General features: G+C 43.3%; 1 protein-coding gene across 1 annotated transcript; it reads right to left on the bottom strand.

The window, feature by feature from the left end:
* Positions 1-7,272: 7,272 nt before the first annotated feature.
* On the bottom strand, positions 7,273-22,009 carry LOC147634639 (uncharacterized). Its single transcript, XM_086803773.1, has 4 exons — positions 21,689-22,009; positions 8,263-8,369; positions 7,918-8,175; positions 7,273-7,821 (listed from the first exon to the last, which is right to left on the bottom strand). Exons 1-4 carry the CDS (start codon positions 21,927-21,929, stop codon positions 7,657-7,659), a joined length of 771 nt encoding a protein of 256 aa, XP_086659899.1. The 5' UTR covers positions 21,930-22,009; the 3' UTR covers positions 7,273-7,656.
* Positions 22,010-22,286: the final 277 nt, after the last annotated feature.

Here is a 22,286-nt window from a genome sequence, read left to right as displayed (position 1 = left end):
TAGGCCCCCAGATCTGTACTCCATATAGCATAGCCGATGTGACCAGCGTGTCAAAAAGCCACAGCTTAGTGCATGGCTCCTGAAACTGTACCTGTGATGAGCACATCCTCTCTAGACCTCCTAGTGCTGCATATCCTCTAGTCAATCTGGCCTCTGCTGCCCCCCTCATGGAAAATGTGGGCCCAGTGAACACCACTCCAAGATATGTGTATGAGTCAACATACTCCACTGTCTCCTGCCCATATGTGAAAGTAGGCGCTGATCTCCAGACCCACTCATGAACTATAGTGTTAAACACCATAACCTTGGTCTTACCAAGGTTAACTGAGAGCCCACTGTCCTGTGCATAAGCATGTAAAGTATCCAAGTGCCTCTGCATACCCTCTGGTGAGTCTGCTATAAGCACAATATCATCAGCATATAAGAGCAGAGGTATCCAAGTGCCAGCCAACTAGGCTCCTCTATCCCCTCGTGTCCCAATATAATCAGAGATCTCATCAATGTATAGTCCAAATAGAGTTGGAGAGAGCGGGCAAGGGACTATTTCACCCCTATAGTGGAGTGTACTGGCTGGGAGAGACCCTCTAAAGTCCGCATCTGCCCAACTACTGTCTCATAAAGTGCCATAATAGCCCAAATGAGCTCACATGGAACCCCCAGGTCTTGCAGCCTGCGCATCAGTCTAGCTCTGGGCACTGTGTCAAAGGCCTTGCGGAAATCCACAAAGCCACAGTAGATCCTCCTCCCATGTGCTTTGCCCTCCTCAATGATAGCCCTGAGGGGTAAAGATATGATCGAAAGTAGAGAATCTCCTCAATGATAGCCCTGAGGGGTAAAGATATGATCGAAAGTAGAGAATCTCCTCCTGAAACCGGCCTGTCCCTGAGCTCGAACCCCTTGTCTCTCTACCCATCTGCTCAACTCCTGCTCAAGAATAGAGGCATATAGTTTGGCCACCAGCGAGTGACCAATCATAATGGTGCAGTAGTTAGTCGGCAAGCTCAGATCTCCAAACTTGAGTACTGGCACAATCATGGAAGTACTCCAAGTCCCAGGAAACCCCTCACACATGGCTCTATTAAACATGAGAGAGAGAGAGAGAGATGAAGATGTAACATATTACATATATACATATTATATATTATGTATATGTAATAATACGTATTATATGTATATATATATATCCTGCTACCATTTGAAGTGTGCTTTATGTGTTGGTTTTTGAAGAATCCAAACTACAGAAAAGTGTGTAGGGTAAAACCCTTGCAGAATCTCCGTCCTTACTCTGCACCAAGAAAAGCCTATCCTGGTGAGTAGTTCCTAGTGAAATCAATAAATGTTTCACTAATTATACAATATGCGAACATATACTATTTACAATAGAGAAGATCATGTAGACTTGAATTATCATATATTACCAAAACATGAATATATACAATGAGTTTCCAAATATATACTAAGATCTCTGGTGCATATCCATGCATATCTACCATGCAATGCAAGACGTGTTCTCCAGTTGAGAATTGCTCAAATGAAGACTGTGAATTTGATTATGTTGATGCCTTAGCTTTGTAGTTCCTGAATGATGACCTACAATGAACCTTGCTTTTCCTTATATAGTGGCTTAAGGGTTGGTTGGCTCTGCCGAGGTTGGTTGGTTGGCCAATTGTGCCGATTGGGCCAACTGTGCTTGTAACCCGACTGGCACATTTAAGAAATTAAGTAGACTATTTAAACATGGATTAGGACTAGATGACAATTTAATGAACATTCACATCAAACAAAAATAAACAAAATAATATACTAACACCACATTGGACTGGAACGGGCCGACCCCCCTTTGGAAATACTCATATTTCAAAATACTATATATGTACAAGTTGAGGGAGTCCCACATGACCACCGGATTTCTAGACATAAAACATAAAAGCAACAGAGTAAACAGTACTTGAAGAGTGCCCTTGGAAACACTATCCAAGAGATCTCTTTTTGTACAACGATCCCTCATCCACCATCAAGAAGCAACATGATTTTCCTTGCCTAGGTACAAGATGAACAATAAGGTAGATTTCCAAAAGGATTCTACCATCTAATGCTCCACATAATCTGCCCTACCTCATGCCTTATTTGAACTACACATGTACTTACCAACCCACCTATGGAAAAAGGGTCCTTGGGATACCATTTGTCTTCGCCTCTAGGTGCATTTTATGCGCTCGTAGGCGATGCCGTCGAGGAAGCACCTTGTGGGGTTTTGAACCTAGGACCTCTTGGTCCTAGGCAAACACCTTCACCACTTGAGTTGTCACCTCATTGGCGGGTCCAAGGCTTTCCAATGCTTTTCGAGCTTTCCAACACTTTTCACACGCTTGGGAGGGACATAGCCCATGGATATGTTCATACATCTAGACTAAGTTGTACTGCCATAGAGCAATGACAATGTAAACACTGTATGGGAGCATGCAATGATGATGTTAGCAATAGTATGGTGGGAATAAAATGGAAAATAGAGAGAATGTATGGCTAGATGTGACATGCTAGCAATACGGTAGGTGATAAGTATGACGATGATGATGTCAACAATAGGACGGCCAGGTGCGCAGGCAGTATAGCGATGGTTTGACATCAAGTCGTACAACAGATCTATGGTCAGCTATACGGTACAAAGCAAGTTGAGCGCTTTGTGGTTGGTTTGAAATTGTCCTTGCATGCAAATCTTCGTGCACATCACGGGCTAGTCATCCTTGTTATTATTTTTATTACTCAAATACCTCATATTTTGAATAAGTTTTGGGGAAAGTAAGTTTTAATAAAAACAAAAACACAACTTGGTTTCTCCCCCAAAAAGCAAACCATGTATGTATATATGTATATATGACTGCTATTCACACATGGGGACATAGAACCTCTACACGATCTCCCTCTCCAACATTAATGCCAACTTCATCACATTGGTGTCCTACCATCAACAGACGATCCTCTGGAGCATGTGCATAATCTTCCAGAAATGTGCTAGTAGGTAGTGGGTTACATGCTCAACCTGTTTTTAGGCAAAGTGCTCCCTTTGTTGCTTTAGCTCACGGTAATAGTTCACATGAATAAACTGCTGCAAGATCGCCTTGCGGGAGTCATCCGAGCAATCAGTGGTGCCAAATGTGGTCTTTCCACCACGAGGGCCTTTGCTCCACTCTCACCGAGATTATACAATCCCCGATGATGGCCTCCTAGCACTTGCCTATTGGAAATTGGAGTGGTCACACATGATGGGTTTAAGTTTAGTTTACAATGGGCATTGGAACTTGTGTATTTACTGACTCTCTATAACTTAGAACTTATAAGTTTGGCTATTCTTTTCAATTTTGTTTATAGTGGGTATTGGAGCCTATGTGTAGTGCACTTGGAAGATGGAGTTGTAGAGTTTTTTAACACTCCATTCAGAACACCCATAAAGAGTTTTCAAGGTGTATAAAATTTTTAAGATTTTCAGTTTCAGTGTAGCTTCAAGACTTTCAAAGTTTGGTGTCAACTAATGGTGAGGTTTTAACAGGGTAGTAAAGCAGCTTTTATCTCTTCATGCAAGAACAAGAGACCTTATCTCTACATTGAAGATAAAGCATATGGTGGTAGATATTTTGGGCTTTAGATGTTTTATGTATATATCATTTGAATTGGTAACATAAAATTTCTTGTAATTTACATTGGTTATATAGGCTCCAATGTAAAATGACTCTTGGAGTTTTCTAGCAAAGTCATGACATGACTCTTCTTAGAGGGCCTTTTTGAGTCCAAATTTTGCTTAATAAAAGAAACTTTTTTGGAAGTACTAAAGAGGTTAGAATTCAAAACTATGTGATTTTTTTAAAGAACTAAAAACTATAATGAGAATAGCCATAATGCATTAATTATAATTTTAACATGTGCTTTTTTGTATATAGATTTACATGTATATAATGACCAAGACTTAGAAGTTTTCATAAATAAAAAGATCGAAGTGTTTGTTAATAACTCTAAGGCATATGATGATAGTCTCACCATGCTTACATCTACTCCTATGGCCACTATTGAATACATGATCACTACTCCTTTTATGGGGCTACTAAATATATGGTCACTATTGAATACATGCTTACATCTACTCCTATGGCCACTATTGAATACATGATCACTACTCCTTTTATGGGGCTACTAAATATATGGTCACTACTGTTATGGTCACTACTCACTACTCCTATGGCCACTACTAAATACATGGTTACTACTGGATACATGGACACTACTCCCATGGCCACTACTAGATAGATCACTACTCTTCTGTGGCCACTACTTAATCTATACCCATCACTACTACTCCTATAATGCTCACTACTTGATCTATACCGACTACTACTCCCTCTGTAATGCACAATACTCAATCAACACCCACCATTACTTGTCCTATAATGCCCATTGCTCAATCTACATCCACCACTACTATGTCCACAACCACTCCATACTACTACTCCTGGGAAGAGTAGCGAATCCCCATATATCAGTATAGTTAAGAGAAAGCCTAAGAAGATTTTTGAATTTTTGGTAGAGTATTTTATGATTTCTCTACTAAACAAGTGCAAGAAGTACTAATGGAACAATGACTTGAATGGACAAATTGTGGCAAAAATGTTGTAGAGGAGTACAATTATACTCTTCTTTTCTTTGTAAATATTCAAGGAGGAGGATATCTGAAGTATCTTCTGTTTCTCTACTAAACAAGTGTAAGAAGTAATAATGGAACAATGCTTGAAAGAACAAATTGTAGTGAAAATGTTTTGGAGAACAACATTGTACATATTCAAGGAGGATATTCAAGGAGGAGGATATATGAAATATCTTCTAGACAAGGGCAAGTTATAAAATATTTCTTGAAAGAGGAATCAAGGTTAAATGAGTCCACATTTTATGATGGTTTGAGTTAATTCTCTTGACTACCCTCAAAATCTTGAATTTTTAAACTTACTAATTTATTCTCTCTAGCTTATCGTTATTTGTGAAAGAATTGGTTTATTGTGGTCGTATTGCATCTCATTATTTCAAGGATAATGATGACTTAAAGAGTATTAGGAATTGGTGGATGAATGGCATTTACTATGAATTAATGGGTGGAAGGCCTTGGCTATGATAATTTGATATATGTCATTCTTTGTTATGTTGCAGGGTAAGACCTTTGAAATTACTTTGACCGTTGCAAGGTAAGACCTTTGAATTTACTTTGACCATTGTGAGGTAAGACCTTTGAACTTACTTTGACAATTGCAAGATAAGACCTTTGAATTCGCTTTTGGTTAATATGAATATGTTTCTTGAATTACCATTACACATTTTTAGTGGTCGTTGGAGATTAGATGGGAGAGTGATGGAGAGACCACGTTTATAAGTGGATGTGTAAAGTTTGCAAACCATATGTAAAGTGCTTGGCTCATTTTTATTTCTTATGGTTAAGTGCTAATCATCTTATTTAGCCTATCATAGAGTTGGTTATGATTAACTTTGACACACCATTTATTAAGCTTGGAGTCATTTGAAAAATCAATTGTGTGAGAGGGTTCAATAAATGCTAAGAGTACAAAAAATTATAGTATTGTACTTAATGATGTTCCCAACGGTCTTGTTTATTAACATAGGAGGGCACTAGGCTATGTCCAAAGATATGCCTAATCATAAATAAATAAAAATTGCGTTAAGATATTGTGAACACAATTGAATGTTAAACAATATTGGATTAAAACAAGATGGGATTCTAAATAGCATAAAATTTGGAGCCCAATTGGGAATTTGCTTGAGGAGCTTGAGGATAAGGCATCATACTTGGGTTCCGCAACAAGGATCGAGGTGGTTTGTTGCTCTTTTTGCCATTGAAATTCATGGTCTTCTACACCACTTCGGAAAGACGAAGGACCTTAAAAGGGAAGCACGTCATCAAGTTTTGAAATTATTCCCTCCCCTAGAGATAACATTATTTGCTTAATTTCCACTGCAGCACCACTCACTTGTAATCCATGGCTACTCTTCAACAATGATCACATAGCCAGGTGTGTGCCATCTGGTATGCAACATACATGTTGTAGGGGTTGAGAGAGAGAAGTGTTAATGGAACAACAGAAATCATTCTACTACTCTAAGTTGTGCTGGAAAACAGCTATGACTTAATTCAAGTCAATTAGGAAGGTTTTCACTTCCTCGTCTAGTAGGCTGCAAAATGATTAATTTACAAACAGTTGGTAATTGCCTGGGGCATTTCAAGGATGAATAACAAAAGCATGGGTGTGCAAGCACTCTGCCACGAAGGAATGCATCTCCTTCCTTGGTAGGAGGTGTCCTTCACTTAGGGTAACATTCCCAAAGGCCAGGCCTGTAATAGGCATCAAAACAGCGGTAATGGAATTTTTGCTGGTAAAAACATGATCCAAGTACATTCAAGCTTACACAAGGTTGGATAGCCACAAAACATAACAGTTGAGATGAAGATCTGTCTAAAGCGGCTCCTACTTTGGGTGTGCTCTTGAAGGGGTGTTTATTATGGCGGGGATAGGACATGCGGGGGAGGGGGGGGGGTATGGAGGAGTAGGTGGTGGGGGCAAAGAGAGAGAGAGAGAGAGAGAGAGAGAGAGAGAGACGTAGAAACCTTAGGTGAGCCTAAGGTTGTGGGGCATTAAATAATTACTGTGGGGCATTAATTATTTAATGCCCACAATAAAAGTGAATATGGAACCAATTTTTTTGAATAATTAGTACTAGTTTTTAAAAGAATGGCCAAATCAGATGGTTGTAAATAAACATCTGAAGTTGTTTTTCAAATGTTTATTTAAAGAAATGATACCCCTGCCATGTGTGTTGCTATCCACGCATCAAAATTGCTGTCTTTTTCTCGATCTGTCTTTGCCTTTCTTGCATACAGCCCCTGCTCTCTGAAAATATAGCAAAGGCTTGTAGTCTCTCCCTCTCTCTCTCTTCGTAGTTCAAGGGTGCTTTCTCACTCAGTTCATTTTGCGCTCACTCTCTCTTTGCTCATGCATATTGTATATGTGTGTGTCGTGGGACAGGTGGAGAGAGGTTACACATAGGGGGTGGAAGCGATGCAGAGGGCGGAGGTTAAACGGAGGGGCTGGAAGGGATGGATGGGAGCTGTCAGTTCGTTTTGCGCTCACTCTCTCTTTGCTCATTCAGCGGTGTTTATTATGATCACTTGTTAAAGGGATTATACAGCCCCGCTGCTTTCAAATTCCTGAAATAATCACAGGTGTCTCCTTCAATAGAGAAGGCAGCTTCCTTGAACAAAGATAAGTACATACATGGATAATTCCTTCAGATCTCCTGTTCTAGAAGAGACATCACCTTACATAGTTAGCTTGTATGGTCAAGGTCTTCGTGGCAAGGGGGGGGCATTGCCATGTTTCCAGAACATGTACAATGCAGACAGCTCTAAGACCTGTCACATTGAGCAAGACATTGCATACTATAAAGACAAGTGTGCCAGGCCATACTTTCTGAACAAGTTTATTAACAACACTTGATTATACACTCATTATCTTGGCCAAACATACATGTCAGACTATATCTACAAAGGCTGTCCTAGAGCATTCATCTACTTGAAAGCAGATCATATGCCACAGTGCCAGCACCTCACAAAGCAGGGAGATCATCCAAGCCCAAAAAATCATATGATTGGTGTTCAGAAAAACCACTGTTGCCATACGTCACTGCGATGCTGGGATACACCCTTCCTTTCAGCTCGTGGAAAAGCTTCAAGTTGTCCACCAGCTTATGAAACACATTGCACCCTGCACACTGCAACATATTCACGCTCTTCGTAAGCTTTATCTGGACATTCGAGAGAAGAAAATCTAGGAGTGTAAGCAAGGGGATGCAGAAGAATGCCTTTACCTGCACAAACACAGTGCCATCCGTGTAAGCATGGGGATTGATCGCTCGAGTTGTGCGTTCACCGCAAACATTACATGTAAACGCTACCCGCATGCGTCTACGTGGTGACTTGCTCAACATGGGCCACCGATGCTCACTAACTTCATTTATTAATTGCCCCTCTGTCAGTTCAAACAGGTTGGATGGCCCTTCCAAACCTGAACCTGTTGTCCATCCTGTCCCAGAGGCTGCCCGAAGGACTAAGCCCATAGCCATGTCCTGCATGTACCAATCACATCATTCACACTGCTCCTACATTTAAGGCGAGGTTTGGCCTAGACATGAGATCATGCTGAAAATTCATACCTTTGATAATATTTGAAAATTTGAATGTGCAGTCAGGTTATCCTCTTCTTTTTGGACATGTACCAACGCTTTGACCTCTTCATTTCCATATGTTTCCCATGGATTGCCTGGAAGAGCATGGCAAATATGCATGTAAGACATCAAGTCGCGATGATATTGTAGCACACCAAACAATACAAATTAGCAGCAAAGATAACTTTAGTCTTTATCATAGTACGCGAGAGACAAAGAAAGAAAGAAAGAAAGAAAGCTGTATTAACGTCTACTAGAGGACAAATCAATGTACAACTGTCAATGTCCTCTGGATGTCCAGATTAAAAAAAAAAGGACAAAATAAACATGAATGAAATAAACTATGAAAGTACTGAGCTAGTGGGGGGGGTGTGATGGATGGAGCACTACTGCTAAAGGCTCAGTATGCAACCTATACGCGTAGGGTATACAAGAATGCAATGCAGATCTGTCTAGCTCCAACTAGTACCAATGAGAGAGAGAGAGAGAGAGAGAGAGAGAGAGAGAGAGAGATGGAAGCTAGAGCGCTCTGTAGAAGACAAGTTGGTGGCCCCAAACTTGCCACTAGTTGGTGCCCCCGCAAGTATTTATATATATATATATATACCTAAATGAATCCAAGAACATGCCCAAATTCACCTTATAAGAACGCTTCGTGTTCTTCTTGCTCTTCACATGCAAGAACACAACATTTTCAATCCATACAAAGTGGCATGGAGGCTTTTCCTTTATAGGCACTTTGGCCGAAAATCTACAACCCGAAAAGCAACTTTAAAAGCACTTTTTACACAAAAAATGACTCTTTCCACACAACTTCTAAAAAATTCTCGAACAACTTTGAATTCGAAGATGCCGGAAAAGCAAAGATTGCTCCTCTCAGCAACAAGCTTTATGCAATGACGCAAACAAATCTTCATTTTGATAACTTTGAAAATTAGGGTTTTCAGCTGCAGATGAGGGTTTGCTGAATTTAGGTGTTTGTGCTTCTGGGATCTGTTGTAACACAGGCTGCCCACCATACCTTGCAGCTTCAGCCCGTCATGCACCACATGCTTCAGCAGCAGCCCGTCATCTGCTACAGCCTGCCATGCCGCAACTTCAGTCCATGCCTCCTCTGCACTGCTACTCTCACCTGTTCCCACCATCCATCACTCCTCTGCCTACCACACACAGGTACAACCTATGCCCTCTGTACCCACCATGCAAGTACAACAACTTGCCAAGCGGGGAAGGGTATAAAGTTGCTAGGAATATGAGTGTTGGGTTAGGGTTCCTAGCAAATACAAAGTTGAGGTCTTACTGCCAGTCGCATACACAGAGCTGTATGCAGTTTCTATCACTTCTCTAGAGATGAAGTGTCATTCACACAGCAACAGCACGCACACCACCCCAGGGCACTAAGCAACGTTGGTGGCTGAGCTCCCATCTCCCAGCCATTGCTCCCCCCAAAAACCTGGCCGGAGGAGATATCTATGACAAGGTGCCACCACACCCTATATATTGCTCTTTGACTTCCCATACTCATATACGGGAATCCACCACAACTTCCATTCATGCGACAACCCGAGAGTAGCTACGTGAATTGCCACCTCCAACACCCTCCTTCAATTTGAGCACCTCGATCAAACAGAGGTTAGGACCGCCCAGGACCACACAAGTCGAGCAGGTTGAGCTCTGATACCATGACAAAGTCATGCAGCAACAGCACGCACACCACCCCAGGGCACTGAGCAACGTTGGTGGTTGGGCTCCCATCTCCCAGCCATACTTGCTTCCACTTATGGGATAATCCAAGGCACCTTCTAGCCATAGATCACACGCTCGAAATCGCCAACCTTCCAACACCCTCCCTCGATTCGAGCTCCGCAAGCCACCGAGGCGCGAGGGGGTCGCCCAGGACCACACACGCCCGGACTCTGATACCATGTTAGAATGCGCAGCGGAAGACTAACGCACGTAGGAGACGCATCACCATCGAGCACCACGGACACCCCCAACGGGCAGTACAGGATCCATCCACCGGGCTCCCATCTCCCGGTGAGCTGCCTCCCAAAACACCGGCCGGAGGAGATGATTATGACAAGGTGCCACTCTAGCCTATATATGGCTCTTCAACTTCCCATGCTTCCACTTATGGGATAATCCAAGGCACCTTCTAGCCATAGATCACACGCTCGAAATCGCCAACCTTCCAACATTCAAAGGTTCTAGATAATCCGCAAAATAATCCTCGTCCATCCATTTTGCATCCATAGCCGAATAGTTTTTAAACTTCACAGGATACCTGCGCACTAGCTTGCCACCTGCATGCTTACGCTCTTTATGAAAAACTATCTGCTCAGGTTGCAATACCTCCTCAAGTTCATCCACTTCTAGTGGATCTTCCAAAACTGGTTCCATAGGAAGTGGTCCCACATAAGGCCTTAGCAAACTGACATGAAAGGCATTGTGTATTTTCCAGTGATCGGGCAATACCAATCTATATGCCACTTCATTTATTTTCTGTAAAATTTGGAATGGCCCATAATACCTGTTTGAAAGCTTAGGAAACCGGCCATCCTTACCTGGCCACTTCCGAAGACATGCTTTCTCAAACTTAAGTAATACCCAATCACCTTCCTTGAAACCCACCTCTCGCCTATGTTTGTCAGCTGCCTTTTTCTGCTTAGCTTGAGATCTTTCTATGGCTGTCCAAACCTGTGCAAACGCAGTATTCAAATCACGAACATACTCATCTGCTGCAAAGATTTCATCTTTTGTTCATAAGATAGGTGGAAGCACCAACTTGCCATAGACTCTCAAATGGAGCCTTATTAGTTGAAGAATGCACCGTGTTATTGTATGCAAACTCAACCAATGGCAAATACTTTTCCCAATCTGACTTCTGCTCAGATACATAACACTTGAGCAAGTCAAGCACAGCTGAATTTGCTATTTCACTTTGACCATCCGTATGAGGATGATAGGCTGATGTAAAACTCAGCTTTGTGCCCATATTATCAAACAATGCCCGCCAAAATAAACTGGTAGTCCCAGGATCTCTATCTCCCACAATAGACTTGGGCATGCCATGATGTTTGAAAATCTGAGCTAAGAACAACTTTGCCATGTGCTCTGGCTTGATTGTTTTCCTCACAGGAATAAAGTGTACCTGTATGCTAAAACGATCTATAATAGTCCATATAGCATCATTTCCATGTGTCGATTTCGGCTAATCCATAATGAAATCCATAGCATTGCTTTCCCATGGTTCCTGTGGAACAGGTAAGGGCTGAAGCAAACCAGGTGTCTTGTGTCTATCAAACTTGACTTTCTGACACACTATGCACTCTCGCACATAAGCTTCAATATCCCTACGTAGAGCTGGCCAAAAGAAATATCTTTCCAAAGCCTGTGTAGTAGCCAGAATACCACGATGACCAGCATATGGTGGAGCATGACACTCTTCCATAACTTTTTGGCATAATTCACGCACTACACAAATACGATTCTGCATCATCAGAAACCCATCTCTAATCGAATAAGATGAGACAACAGTACCATGATTCAAATCAGCCCAAATAAGCTGAAAATCTGTGTCCAAAGCATACATATCTCACATCCCTGATAAGTCCTCACGGTAGGCAATAGTTACGGCATGCACTTGTGGCCTGCATGACAAAGCATCATTCTTCTTGCCCGGAGTATGCAAAATCTGAAAATGGAACATGGACAAGAAGTTTGCCCACCTTCGATGCTTTTCCAAGAGTTTAGGCTGTGTAAGAAAGTGTCGCAAACTCTAGTGATCTGTTTTTACCATAAATTCAGCCTCCAAAAGATAATGCTTCCATGTTTAAAAGGCATGAATAACGGCTAACAACTCTTTCTCATAAACCTACAAATACAATTCCGCATGTTGCAGGCGACGGCTTTCAAAAGCCACTGCATGTTCCTCTTGGTTCAAAACAGTCCCCACACAATCTCCACATGCATCACACTTGACCACAAAAGGTCTATGCAAATCTAGAATAATAAGAACTCGCCCTGATATGATGGCATCCTTCAACTTCTGAAAAGCTGCCTTTGTGGGTTCCGACCAACGGAATGCTAATTGCTATGGCAACCACAGGTGAGAGCTCTTCATTGCTTCACATCAAGAAGCTTGAAGGCTCGCATAATTATGATATTTGGCAAACCCAGTGCTACAATGTGTTGCTCCAGAAAAAGCAGCACAAGTCTATCAAAGAAAGGGGTGTGATGCCCGCTTCTCTTACTGCTGAAGAGTGGGAAGATATGGATGAGCTGGCAAGATCTACTATCATGTTGTCTGTGTCAGACTCTTTACTTTTCAGCATTCGTGAAGAGAAGACAGCTTGGGAAATGTGGCAGAGATTGCAGGACTTGTATGCCCAACAAAGTGCCTCAAGCAAAGTGTATTGGTTGAAGAAACTCATAGGTCTTCAGATGAAGGAAGGGGCGTCTATGACAGCCCATCTCAATGAGTTTAATGGTATTGTCAGCCAGGTCATTAATCAAAAGTTGGCAATGGACGATGAGTTCAAAGCCACTTTTCTGTTATGCACTTTGCCAGAGAGTTGGGACACATTCAGGACAGCCACTAGCAATTCGAATGCTATGCTGTCATATGCAGATGTTGAGGGTGCTCTTCTTCAAGAAGAGATGAACAGGAAAAACAACTCTGTTGGAAAGTCCAATGCAATGAATGCACGTGGGAGATCCCAGCAAAGGGGGAAAAGCCAAGAAAGGGGAAGGAGCAAGTCTCGCTCCAAAAAGGATTTGGAATGCCATTATTGTGGCAAGAAGGGACACATTAAAAAACAATGCTACAAATGGAAAAATGATCAAAAGGAAAAGGGAAAAGGCAAAGACAAAGAGAAAGATGAAGCCAAAGATGTAAAGCCAAAGGACAAAAGTGGAGTCAAGATTGAAGAAATCAATGTGTCACATGCAGGTGGCAGTGAGGATGAGGTCCTCTTTACGTCTTCACTTGATGCCCATTCACTTCTTACAGGTGGTCATGGTATGCACTCATGGATCATTGATTCAGGTGCCTCCTTTCATGTCACAGGTTGCAGAGACTTGTTTGTCAGGTATACTGCTGGCAATGAAGGAGTGGTTTATTTGGGTGATAACCATGCATGCAAGATTCTTGGCAGAGGTGATGTGAGGCTTGTATTTTCAGATGGCTCACAGCTTATGCTCCATGATGTCAGGCATGTGCCTGAGATCAAGAAGAATCTGCTTTCTACTGGACAGCTTGATGATGCTGATTATGTTACCACATTTGGTAGTGGAAAGTGGAAAATTAGTAAGGGCTCACTGGTTGTTGCCAGAGGCTCTAAGGTGGACACTCTTTACTTCATGCATGCAGGTGTTTGTCACCATGCTAATGTAAATGCAACCGAGCTGCCGGAAATCTCTATGTGGCATAGCCGGTTGGGACACATGAGTGTCAAAGGAATGGAGCAATTGTCTCGTTTGGGTTACTTGCCTTCTCTAAAGTTTTCAAGTTTTCAATTTTGTGAGCATTGTATATATGGTAGGCAACTACAGTGCCCCCACAAGAAAGCTCTTGGACAGAAAGATGCTCAGTTAGAGCTTGTGCATACAGATGTATGTGAGATGCCTTAGCTTTCTTTGGGAGGGGCAAAATATTTTGTGTCTTTTATAGATGATGCCACACGCAAGGTGTGGGTTTATCCTCTTCGTTTGAAGAGTGATACATTCTCAGTGTTTGAGAAGTTTGTTGCTCTGGGCATCAAGAGGGAGCTCTCTACTCCTTATGATCCTCCACAAAACGGGACAGCAGAGAGGATGAACAGGACCATTCAGGAGAAGGTCCGTTCTATGTTGTCACATGCTGCATTACCTCATGGTTTTTGGGCTGAAGCTGTTCGTCATACAAGCACTTGAGAGTGTTTGGTTGCGTTGCGTACGTGCACATACGCAGGGAAATGCGCACCAAACTTGATCCTAAGTCTCATAAATGCATATTCCTAGGATATGGTGACAGAGGTGAAATGGGGTATAGACTTTGGGATCCCATGAATAGAAAGATCATACGCAGCAATGATGTCATTTTTGATGAAACATGCATGTATAAGGAGCCTGCAAGGCAACAGGAGCCTGGCAGAGTCATCTTTGATGATGATGGACATCATGGACAACAACAAAGGGCTGTAAATCAGCCATTACAGCAGGAAAACCAGCCTTAAATGGTGCTGAAAATGGTCCAAATGGACAGCCAGAGATGGCAGAAGATATCCCTATGGATATACCACAGTTAGAGGAGATACCGGGCATGATTTTTCAGCCTTATGGCATGGAACAGGAGCCACCAATGGGTGATATGCAGGCTGGACAGCAACCTGCAAATGATGGTCATTGGGTACGGAGGTCCACAAGACCCTCCAAAGCCCCTGACAGGTTTGTTCCAGGGGTTGACTACTTGATGCTTACTGACTGTGGGGAGCCCTCATGTTATAAAGAGGCTTTACACAGGGCAGACAAAGCTCTATGGGAGCGTGCCATGAAGTCAGAGATGGATTCTCTGCATAAAAATGGAACATGGAAGTTGGTGCCTTTGCTTGCAGGCAAGAAAGTTTTGCCATGCAAGTGGGTATACAGGCTCAAAGTTGCACCAGATGCAAAGCCAAGATACAAAGCCAGGTTAGTGGCTAAGGGCTTCAAGCAGGAATATGGTGTGGACTTTGATAAGATCTTCTCTCCAGTGGTCAAAATGACCACACTTAGAGCTGTGTTGGCTTTGGTTGCGCATGATGATCTGGACTTGATTCAGATGGATGTGAAGACTGCTTTTCTTCACGGTGATCTCCATGAGGAGATATATATGCAGCAGCCAGAGGGTTATGCAGTGAGTGGAAAGGAGAAGCTTGTATGCAAGCTGAAAAAGAGTCTTTATGGGCTCAAACAGGCACCAAGGGAATGGTATCATAAATTTGATACATTCATGAAATCCCAGAAATTCAGGAGAAGTGACATAGATCACTGCTTGTACACCAAGAAAGCTTTGGATGGCAGTCTATTGATCCTCATCTTGTATGTTGATGATATGTTGATTGCCGGGAAATCTCGTAAGGAGATGGATACCTTGAAGCAGAGGTTGCATCAAACCTTTGATATGAAGGATTTGGGTGATGCAAATCACATCTTGGGTATGCGGATACTTCGGGACAGAAATCAGCATGTGTTGTATTTGTCTCAGAAGGAATACATTGGCAAAGTCTTGCAGAGGTTCAATATGGACAGGGGGAAGAAGACTAGTACTCCTTTGCCTCCATATGTGAAACTCAGTGCTATGGACAGCCCACAGTCAGATAGAGACAGGGCTGATATGGCCAAGATTCCGTATGCTTCAGCATGTGGCAGTCTCATGTATGCCATGGTTGCTACTAGGCCGGACATTGCATTTGCAGTGGGAGTGGTTTCTAGATACATGGCCAACCCTGGCAAGAAGCATTGGGAAGCAGTGAAAGGTGTCATGAGATACCTGAAGGGCACACAGGATTTGTGCATTTGTTTTGGCAAACAGGATGCATTAGTGCATGGTTACACGGATTCGGATTATGCCGGTCATCCAGATAACCGGAAGTCTACTACCGGTTATGTGTTTACATTCACAGGAGGTGCTGTGTCATGGATATCCAGGATGCAGAAGTGCACTGCCTTATCTACTACAGAGGCTGAGTATATTGCAGCCACAGAGGCTTGCAAGGAAGCATTATGGCTATCTCGGTTAGTGGTTGATTTGGGTTATACACGGGATATTCCATTGTTGCATTGTGACAGTCAGAGTGCCATCCAGTTGGCAAAGAACCCTGTCTTTCATGCAAAGACGAAGCATGTGGATGTGAAGTATCACTTCATCAGAGAGGTGATAGAGAACAAGCAAATTCAGCTTGTTAAGATTCATACGGATGACAACCCGGCTGATCTGTTGACAAAGAGTTTGCCTCCGGAGCGGTTTGCTCATTGCAGACACTTGATGGACATTGGATGAGGCCAGTTTCAGCCTTGATATGGCCTTGTATATTATCATGTACATGCTGATTTTTTCTTTTCCTTTACTTAAGGGCACTTTGCCTTTAAGTGGGAGGTTGTTGGGGTAAAGGCGTTATGCCCACCCTTATAGTGTGTACAAGCCCATAAGTTATAGTACATAGTACACTTAGTACTTTTAATGTACTAAGTGCACTATGTGTACTAGTGCAATATACATGTGTGATAGGGGAGTCACACACTCATGCCTCATGAGTTGACTTATCCCCACAACTCTCTCTCTCTCTCTCTCCCTTGCTTCTGTGTATATCTCCCACATGAACTAACCCTAATTCTCACTCCCATTCAGTGCAGTGTTACCCTGAACATCGGGTATAACATTCACACTCGGTTTGGCATCCTGCACATTATTCTTTTTGAGATTCTGGGGGCATTGAGCTTTCATGTGATCTTTGCTCCCACATGTGAAGCACTTCCCCTCTCTCATGCAATCAAAGATATGTTGTCTGGACAACTTAGGATCATCCTTTTTACCCCCTAACTTATTTTCTGAGCCCCCTTTTGCATCCTTGGACTCATGAGGCATAAACTTAGGTGGCTGTCCACCCTTTTTCAGTTCATTTCCAGCTCTGAATTTTCCTTTATATGAGCTGAATTCTTGTCTTTTTGATGCTCCCTTGCCATGCAACTCCTCAGAAATAGTTGCTGAGTATATGAGCTCCTGTTAAGTGTTGTGGGGATACACTGCAAGGCTCTTTTGAATGATTTGTTGCAGCCCTGACTCAAACTTTCTTTTCTTCTCGTCCTCACTAATCGTCATGAAAGGTGTGACTTTAAGAAGAATCCACCAAAACTTTGAAACACGAGCAGCTATCCTATCCAAAAGCTTTGCCATCCACCAATCACTTGCAGTCTCTTTAAGATGCGTACCCACATGCCTGAGCATAGATTTCTCAGTAAATTCCTCAGTGCAAAAGGCTATTTCAAATTGCCTTATGAAAGCAAGTGCCTTGGTAGTATCCAACTTTCCATTATAGCTCTCGAATTTAATGTCCTTGTCCCCTGACTTGAACTCTTTGGCCTTCTTGCTATGACGAGCATCCCGACGCTCTAATACATCATCCTCTTCGCCATGCTTACGCTGGCGACGATGCCCAGATCTAGGGCTAATTTCCCGCGTAACACCTTCCACTCTGGATGAAACTTTAGGAGCAAGAACATACCTAGAAAGTGGAGACACCACCGACAATGCATGAAGATCTTATGCATCTCTTAAATGGGCTGAAAACCCCTCATCATCCCCACGAGCTGCATGTCGATGTACATCATCTCCTCGGGCTACATGCCCCCTCGGTATCTATTGCATGGGCTACAAGGCCCCTCAAAACACTTGCTCGAGCTGCATGCCACTCACATCACTTGCTCGGGCTGCATGCCCTCTTACATCATTTGTCATGTGCACACCAGTCAGGTGTACAGTGACATGGCATCATCATATGGCATCATTAGCATCATAGATATTATCAGGCATTTAATCAGCATTTTACAGTCATTTTTAGGCACTTATGAGGCAGCCGACTGGTTATATTGGTTTTGTATGGAGATATGCACTGGCCGACTGCATTAGTGCTGGCCGACCAGCCCTCTCTCACCCATATAAATACAGGCGCCTCTCCATAGCAAGATCATCCATTCAGTCATCAGCAGGCTCATCAGGGAAGCGCATCCTAGTCTGGATCATCAAGCGTTTCAGCCTGTCATCATCAGCATACAGCAGCAAGCTCATCATTCAAGCATTCATCAGTGTGCTCTCCAACGCATCTCTTCCAGGAGGCCTTGGGAGCAGCAGAACCAGCCAACGCATCAGCAGATCATTAACGCATCTTCATCAGCATTCATCTTCAGCAAACGCAGCCCCATTCAGTTCAGTCCAGCCCATCAGTGCTGCGTTTCATCATCAGGTCAGCATTCAGCCTCTGTTCCCAAAGCTCCCTTCAGCGTTTCCTTCCCAGGAGACAAGGGAAAGAGTGGACAGCAGTTCAACCGCATTTACAGCATTTAGGCAGCATATTCAGCTTTACAGATCCATTTGGATCATCATTGTAACATCATTCATTCCTCTAATATAGCTGCATTGCATTGACACATATCTGTTTGTCTCTTAAACATCATTAAGTGCAGTTTATCTAGACTAAGGTTGTGTTTACGACGGTCATAAGCTCTCACATGTTACATCATTGGTGCGGTTTGTATGCCCTCCCACATCACTAGTGCGGGCTGCAGTGTGAAGACCCACTTGCCCTCATCATCGGAAACAACTTCGCCACGGCTTTTTAAATAAGCAACAGCCAACTCTCGAGGTTTGTCGATTCCCATCTGTTGGGCAATTGCATCAAAAGTGACCACATCAGCATTGACATGAGACTTTGATTCTATGACCCTCTGTACATCAGGATCTCTTTGCAAAGCACGGAGCTCTTCAAGCTCATTCATCAAGGAATCAATATCTTGCTAATCCTCAGCCCTGGCAGACAACGGTGGATCGTTATCCGCCAAAGCCCCAACATGATCCCTGTCTCTATCTTCTTCCCGCAAGTGGCGAATACGGGTGATAAGAGTCCTCCACAGAATGATCAGAATGGCTGGCCATAATGTATCTTCTAGCTTTTCAGAAAGAAAAGAATTTCCCGTGCCCCAGAATCGTTCTCTACCAGTTCCCCAAGTATGATACTAAGTAGACTGCAAGGGTGCAACAGTGCCCCTACACAGACAGGAGGGCCACGAAGTCTTTCCACACTCACTGCCGCTTATACCAAAGGTAACCTCTTTCGAGGCACAACGATAAGACGAGGACTACCTCAGAATCCCAACCTTCTCTCACGGATAATGACTCCTTACAGCCATATCCAACATCATATTAGGCACAACTGTGTAGAAAGCCAGGCTCTGATACCAATGTAAACGGAAGGACAACTGAACATGAAAAATCTAATCAATCATGAAATCTGAAAGATACACATAAGCATGCCAAATAAAACAAGATGACAAATCTGCACAGTACACCACACTAGGGGCCAGAAGATGGGCTGACCCCCCCCCCCCTCCCTTTATGGTTAGATTACCAAAAAGGAGTCTGCTTCCAATAAAACTTTGTGGGTGCCCAGGGTTCACCACCCACCACTGGCTGCACCTGTTTCTTCCAATACAATATGAAAACAAGAAAACATCACATAAACTGAATTTGCTGACAATTCTCAGCACAAGTGAGCATTCCCGGCATCTAGCACATGCAAGACAACTATGGACAGCCCATAGCACTCCCACATCAGCCCGGGACAACTCAACATCATCATCTTCTTCCTGTCTGGCTCATAGAGCAAGTCGACCAGCCCTCAAAGGCTGTTTTCAGCAGTCAACCAGTCCTCAGTAGCCTCAGAAGAAAGTGACCAGCAATTGTACACAAGCCTGCAAACCCCTAGTCGCAAGGAAAACTGTCTAGATGCCCACAACCAGCTCTTCCTCTCTGTTTTTAACCTCTGTCCAGCCTCTGTTCAAGCTATAAATCAGCCGACCAGCAGTGGAGAACATGCAGAAGGAGTCGGCTACCACCTCCCATGCACCTGTTAGGTATTTGTCACGATAGAAGGCTGTAAACAGCTTGGAGAAGCCCCCATGCACCTGGAAAAGCACGTGCCTACCTCCAAACTAGAGTTTTCTCCCATAATAGGATTTCCCTGCTAAAAATAGCCCACACGTGTGCTTTTCTTGTCCAGAAAGGGGCGCCTACACGAAGGAGGTCCAAATAATGTCCAGTGCCCAGTTTTTGGCCGCCACGTGTATTAAATAAGTCCTGCTCAATGTGTACTCACTTATAAGTTGTCCGGCCACTTATAAGTGAGTGAACCTGCATCAATAATTATTAGCATGTGAACTCATAAAGCTGTAAATTGAGTTTTTGGAAATACTTACCACCTGCAAAACACATGTAGACCACTTGTCAGTCCCAAACAAGTGTGCACATACATGTCCACAAGGTGCCCAAGTGTCGCCGGCCCCATGGACAACACAGGCAAAAATCTCAAGCATTGTCCAGGCAAACAAGACAAGTCATCCAAAGATAAAATCAAGGTCAAGCACACACATGAGTGCAGTTACCTTGGAAGAAACACCCATCTCCTCAGTTGTATCTGATAAATGTCCAGGGCTCATGATCCATCCAAAACCTTCCCAGAACATAAATACAAAAGATCTCCAAGATAGCTAGTCCCCAGAGAATTTCATCATGTCAGGCTCCATGGGCCATACACGTACATCATGTCAGGTCCCACAAGCCACACACGTACCATCATGTCAGGCTACGTCAGCCATACATGTACTGTCATGTCAGGCTCCATATGCCACTCAGACACACCACGTCAGGCTACACCAGCCATACATGTATGTCATGTCAGGCTCCATATGCCACACATGAACAGTAGAAAAAAAGAAGTTGTAAGGAATTTTGTGACATACTCATGTTGTGCATATAAATAGTTCAACATTGCACCATTCATTCCATCATATCATAAATCAACCATCAACGTTGGAGCCTTCAACACAAGGAGCATAAGCGATTGAAGCATTCATTACCTCAACCCTCAGCGTTTCATCCTTCAGCATCTAGGAGCATCAACACATTTGTATTCAGCCTTCATCAACCTAAACGCATCAGCATACAGCATTCAACCTTCAGAATACCTTGCGTTTTCTGCATAGGAGCAATTTTCAGCATACATATCTTCATTGTTTTGCTACAGCACTTTGGTGAAGGTATACATGGGGATGAATATGCTAACAGTTTGTTCTCAACTGAACCCTCGGGCCATGTGAGGAATCTTTTGAGATTTTTTAACTATACATTAATAGGTAAGCTCCACTAAAAGAATTAGGAGAAATTTTGAAAGTGATTTGTGGCTGCTGAATCTATGTTAACACGGACTACCCATGATTTGAAAATGCCAAATCCCGCCATCCACCATGGCTACCTACTAGATATGAATAGCCTCTTGTCATTGAAAATCCAAGACTCATATGACATAGAACATGATCTTGTAGGCAGCATATTGCAGCAACAAGTGGACGAGGGGACTGAGTATCCGGAGGAGATGGACAGATTCGTTGCAGCTCATGGATGCGTTGGAGTGGAGCTAATTTTTTAGGTATGAGTTTAAACTCTGTAGGCAGCATGCTGCCGACATGCGATCTTGAATTGAATGACAAACTTCAGGAGTAAAAATCTTACAACCATCATTCGCAGCTATTAACACGATGGTGGTGGTGTGGAGGGCTGCCGCGCATACGCCGATGGATGCACGATTCTTGTGAAGCAGAAAAATCTACAGGTAAGAAAACGAACCAGGAGATGATGACGGGAAGGTGTCATTGGAATCCCGAGACTTTCCGGTGGCATTGATAGAGGAACGACCGAATTTCGGAGCTTCAAAGGAGAGAAACAGACCAGGGTCAGGTTTTTCTGCTCCGTTGATGGGGTTCCAACCGGCCTGGCAACAGCAAGGCAAGAGGGCGGGCGAGTAAGGCCTTGAGGTGCAGGAAGGCAGGGCGCCGGAGAGGGGGTGTGGAACCAGGATGCGCTCCATGATCTGCCGATCAAACAGGATGAATTCGCCTCTGCGCGCGCGTGTGCGTGTGCGTGTGGCAAGGGTTTTTTCCCTGTGTAAACACACTCTTGTGTGTTAACCACACTCTTGTGTGGTTAACACTCTTATGTGGTTAACACACTCTTGTGTGTTAACCATTTCAGCCCTAGGGCAAGGGCTATAGTTCTTTTGTACTCCACTCATTTCATATCATTATCATCGATTATTTTCCAACATCGAGCTTTGCCTCTCTTGCTCTTTGAGCTTGTCTGTCCTCACTGTGTGCGTGTGTGTCTCTATGAGTGTGCAAAGCATTTTCTCCCTCATCTAACAACTACCCACTCTACACACACATCA

Source organism: Cibotium barometz, chromosome 10 (assembly GCF_041138505.1).
Source record: "Cibotium barometz isolate CiBa-2024 chromosome 10, ASM4113850v1, whole genome shotgun sequence".
In the NCBI taxonomy this organism is placed as follows: Eukaryota; Viridiplantae; Streptophyta; class Polypodiopsida; order Cyatheales; family Cibotiaceae; genus Cibotium; species Cibotium barometz.
Note: the sequence above shows the minus strand (reverse complement) of the source record. Positions and strands in the feature narration are given on the sequence as shown.

Coding starts and splice junctions, on each gene's coding strand:
- LOC147634639 (XM_086803773.1), bottom strand. CDS start 21,929: ATGGAGCGCATCCTGGTTCCACACCCCCTCTCCGGCGCCCTGCCTTCC. Junction 8,176..8,262: donor ATTTTCAAATATTATCAAAG/GTATGAATTTTC, acceptor TGGTACATGCAG/GACATGGCTATGGGCTTAGT. Junction 7,822..7,917: donor ATGGCACTGTGTTTGTGCAG/GTAAAGGCATTC, acceptor AATATGTTGCAG/TGTGCAGGGTGCAATGTGTT.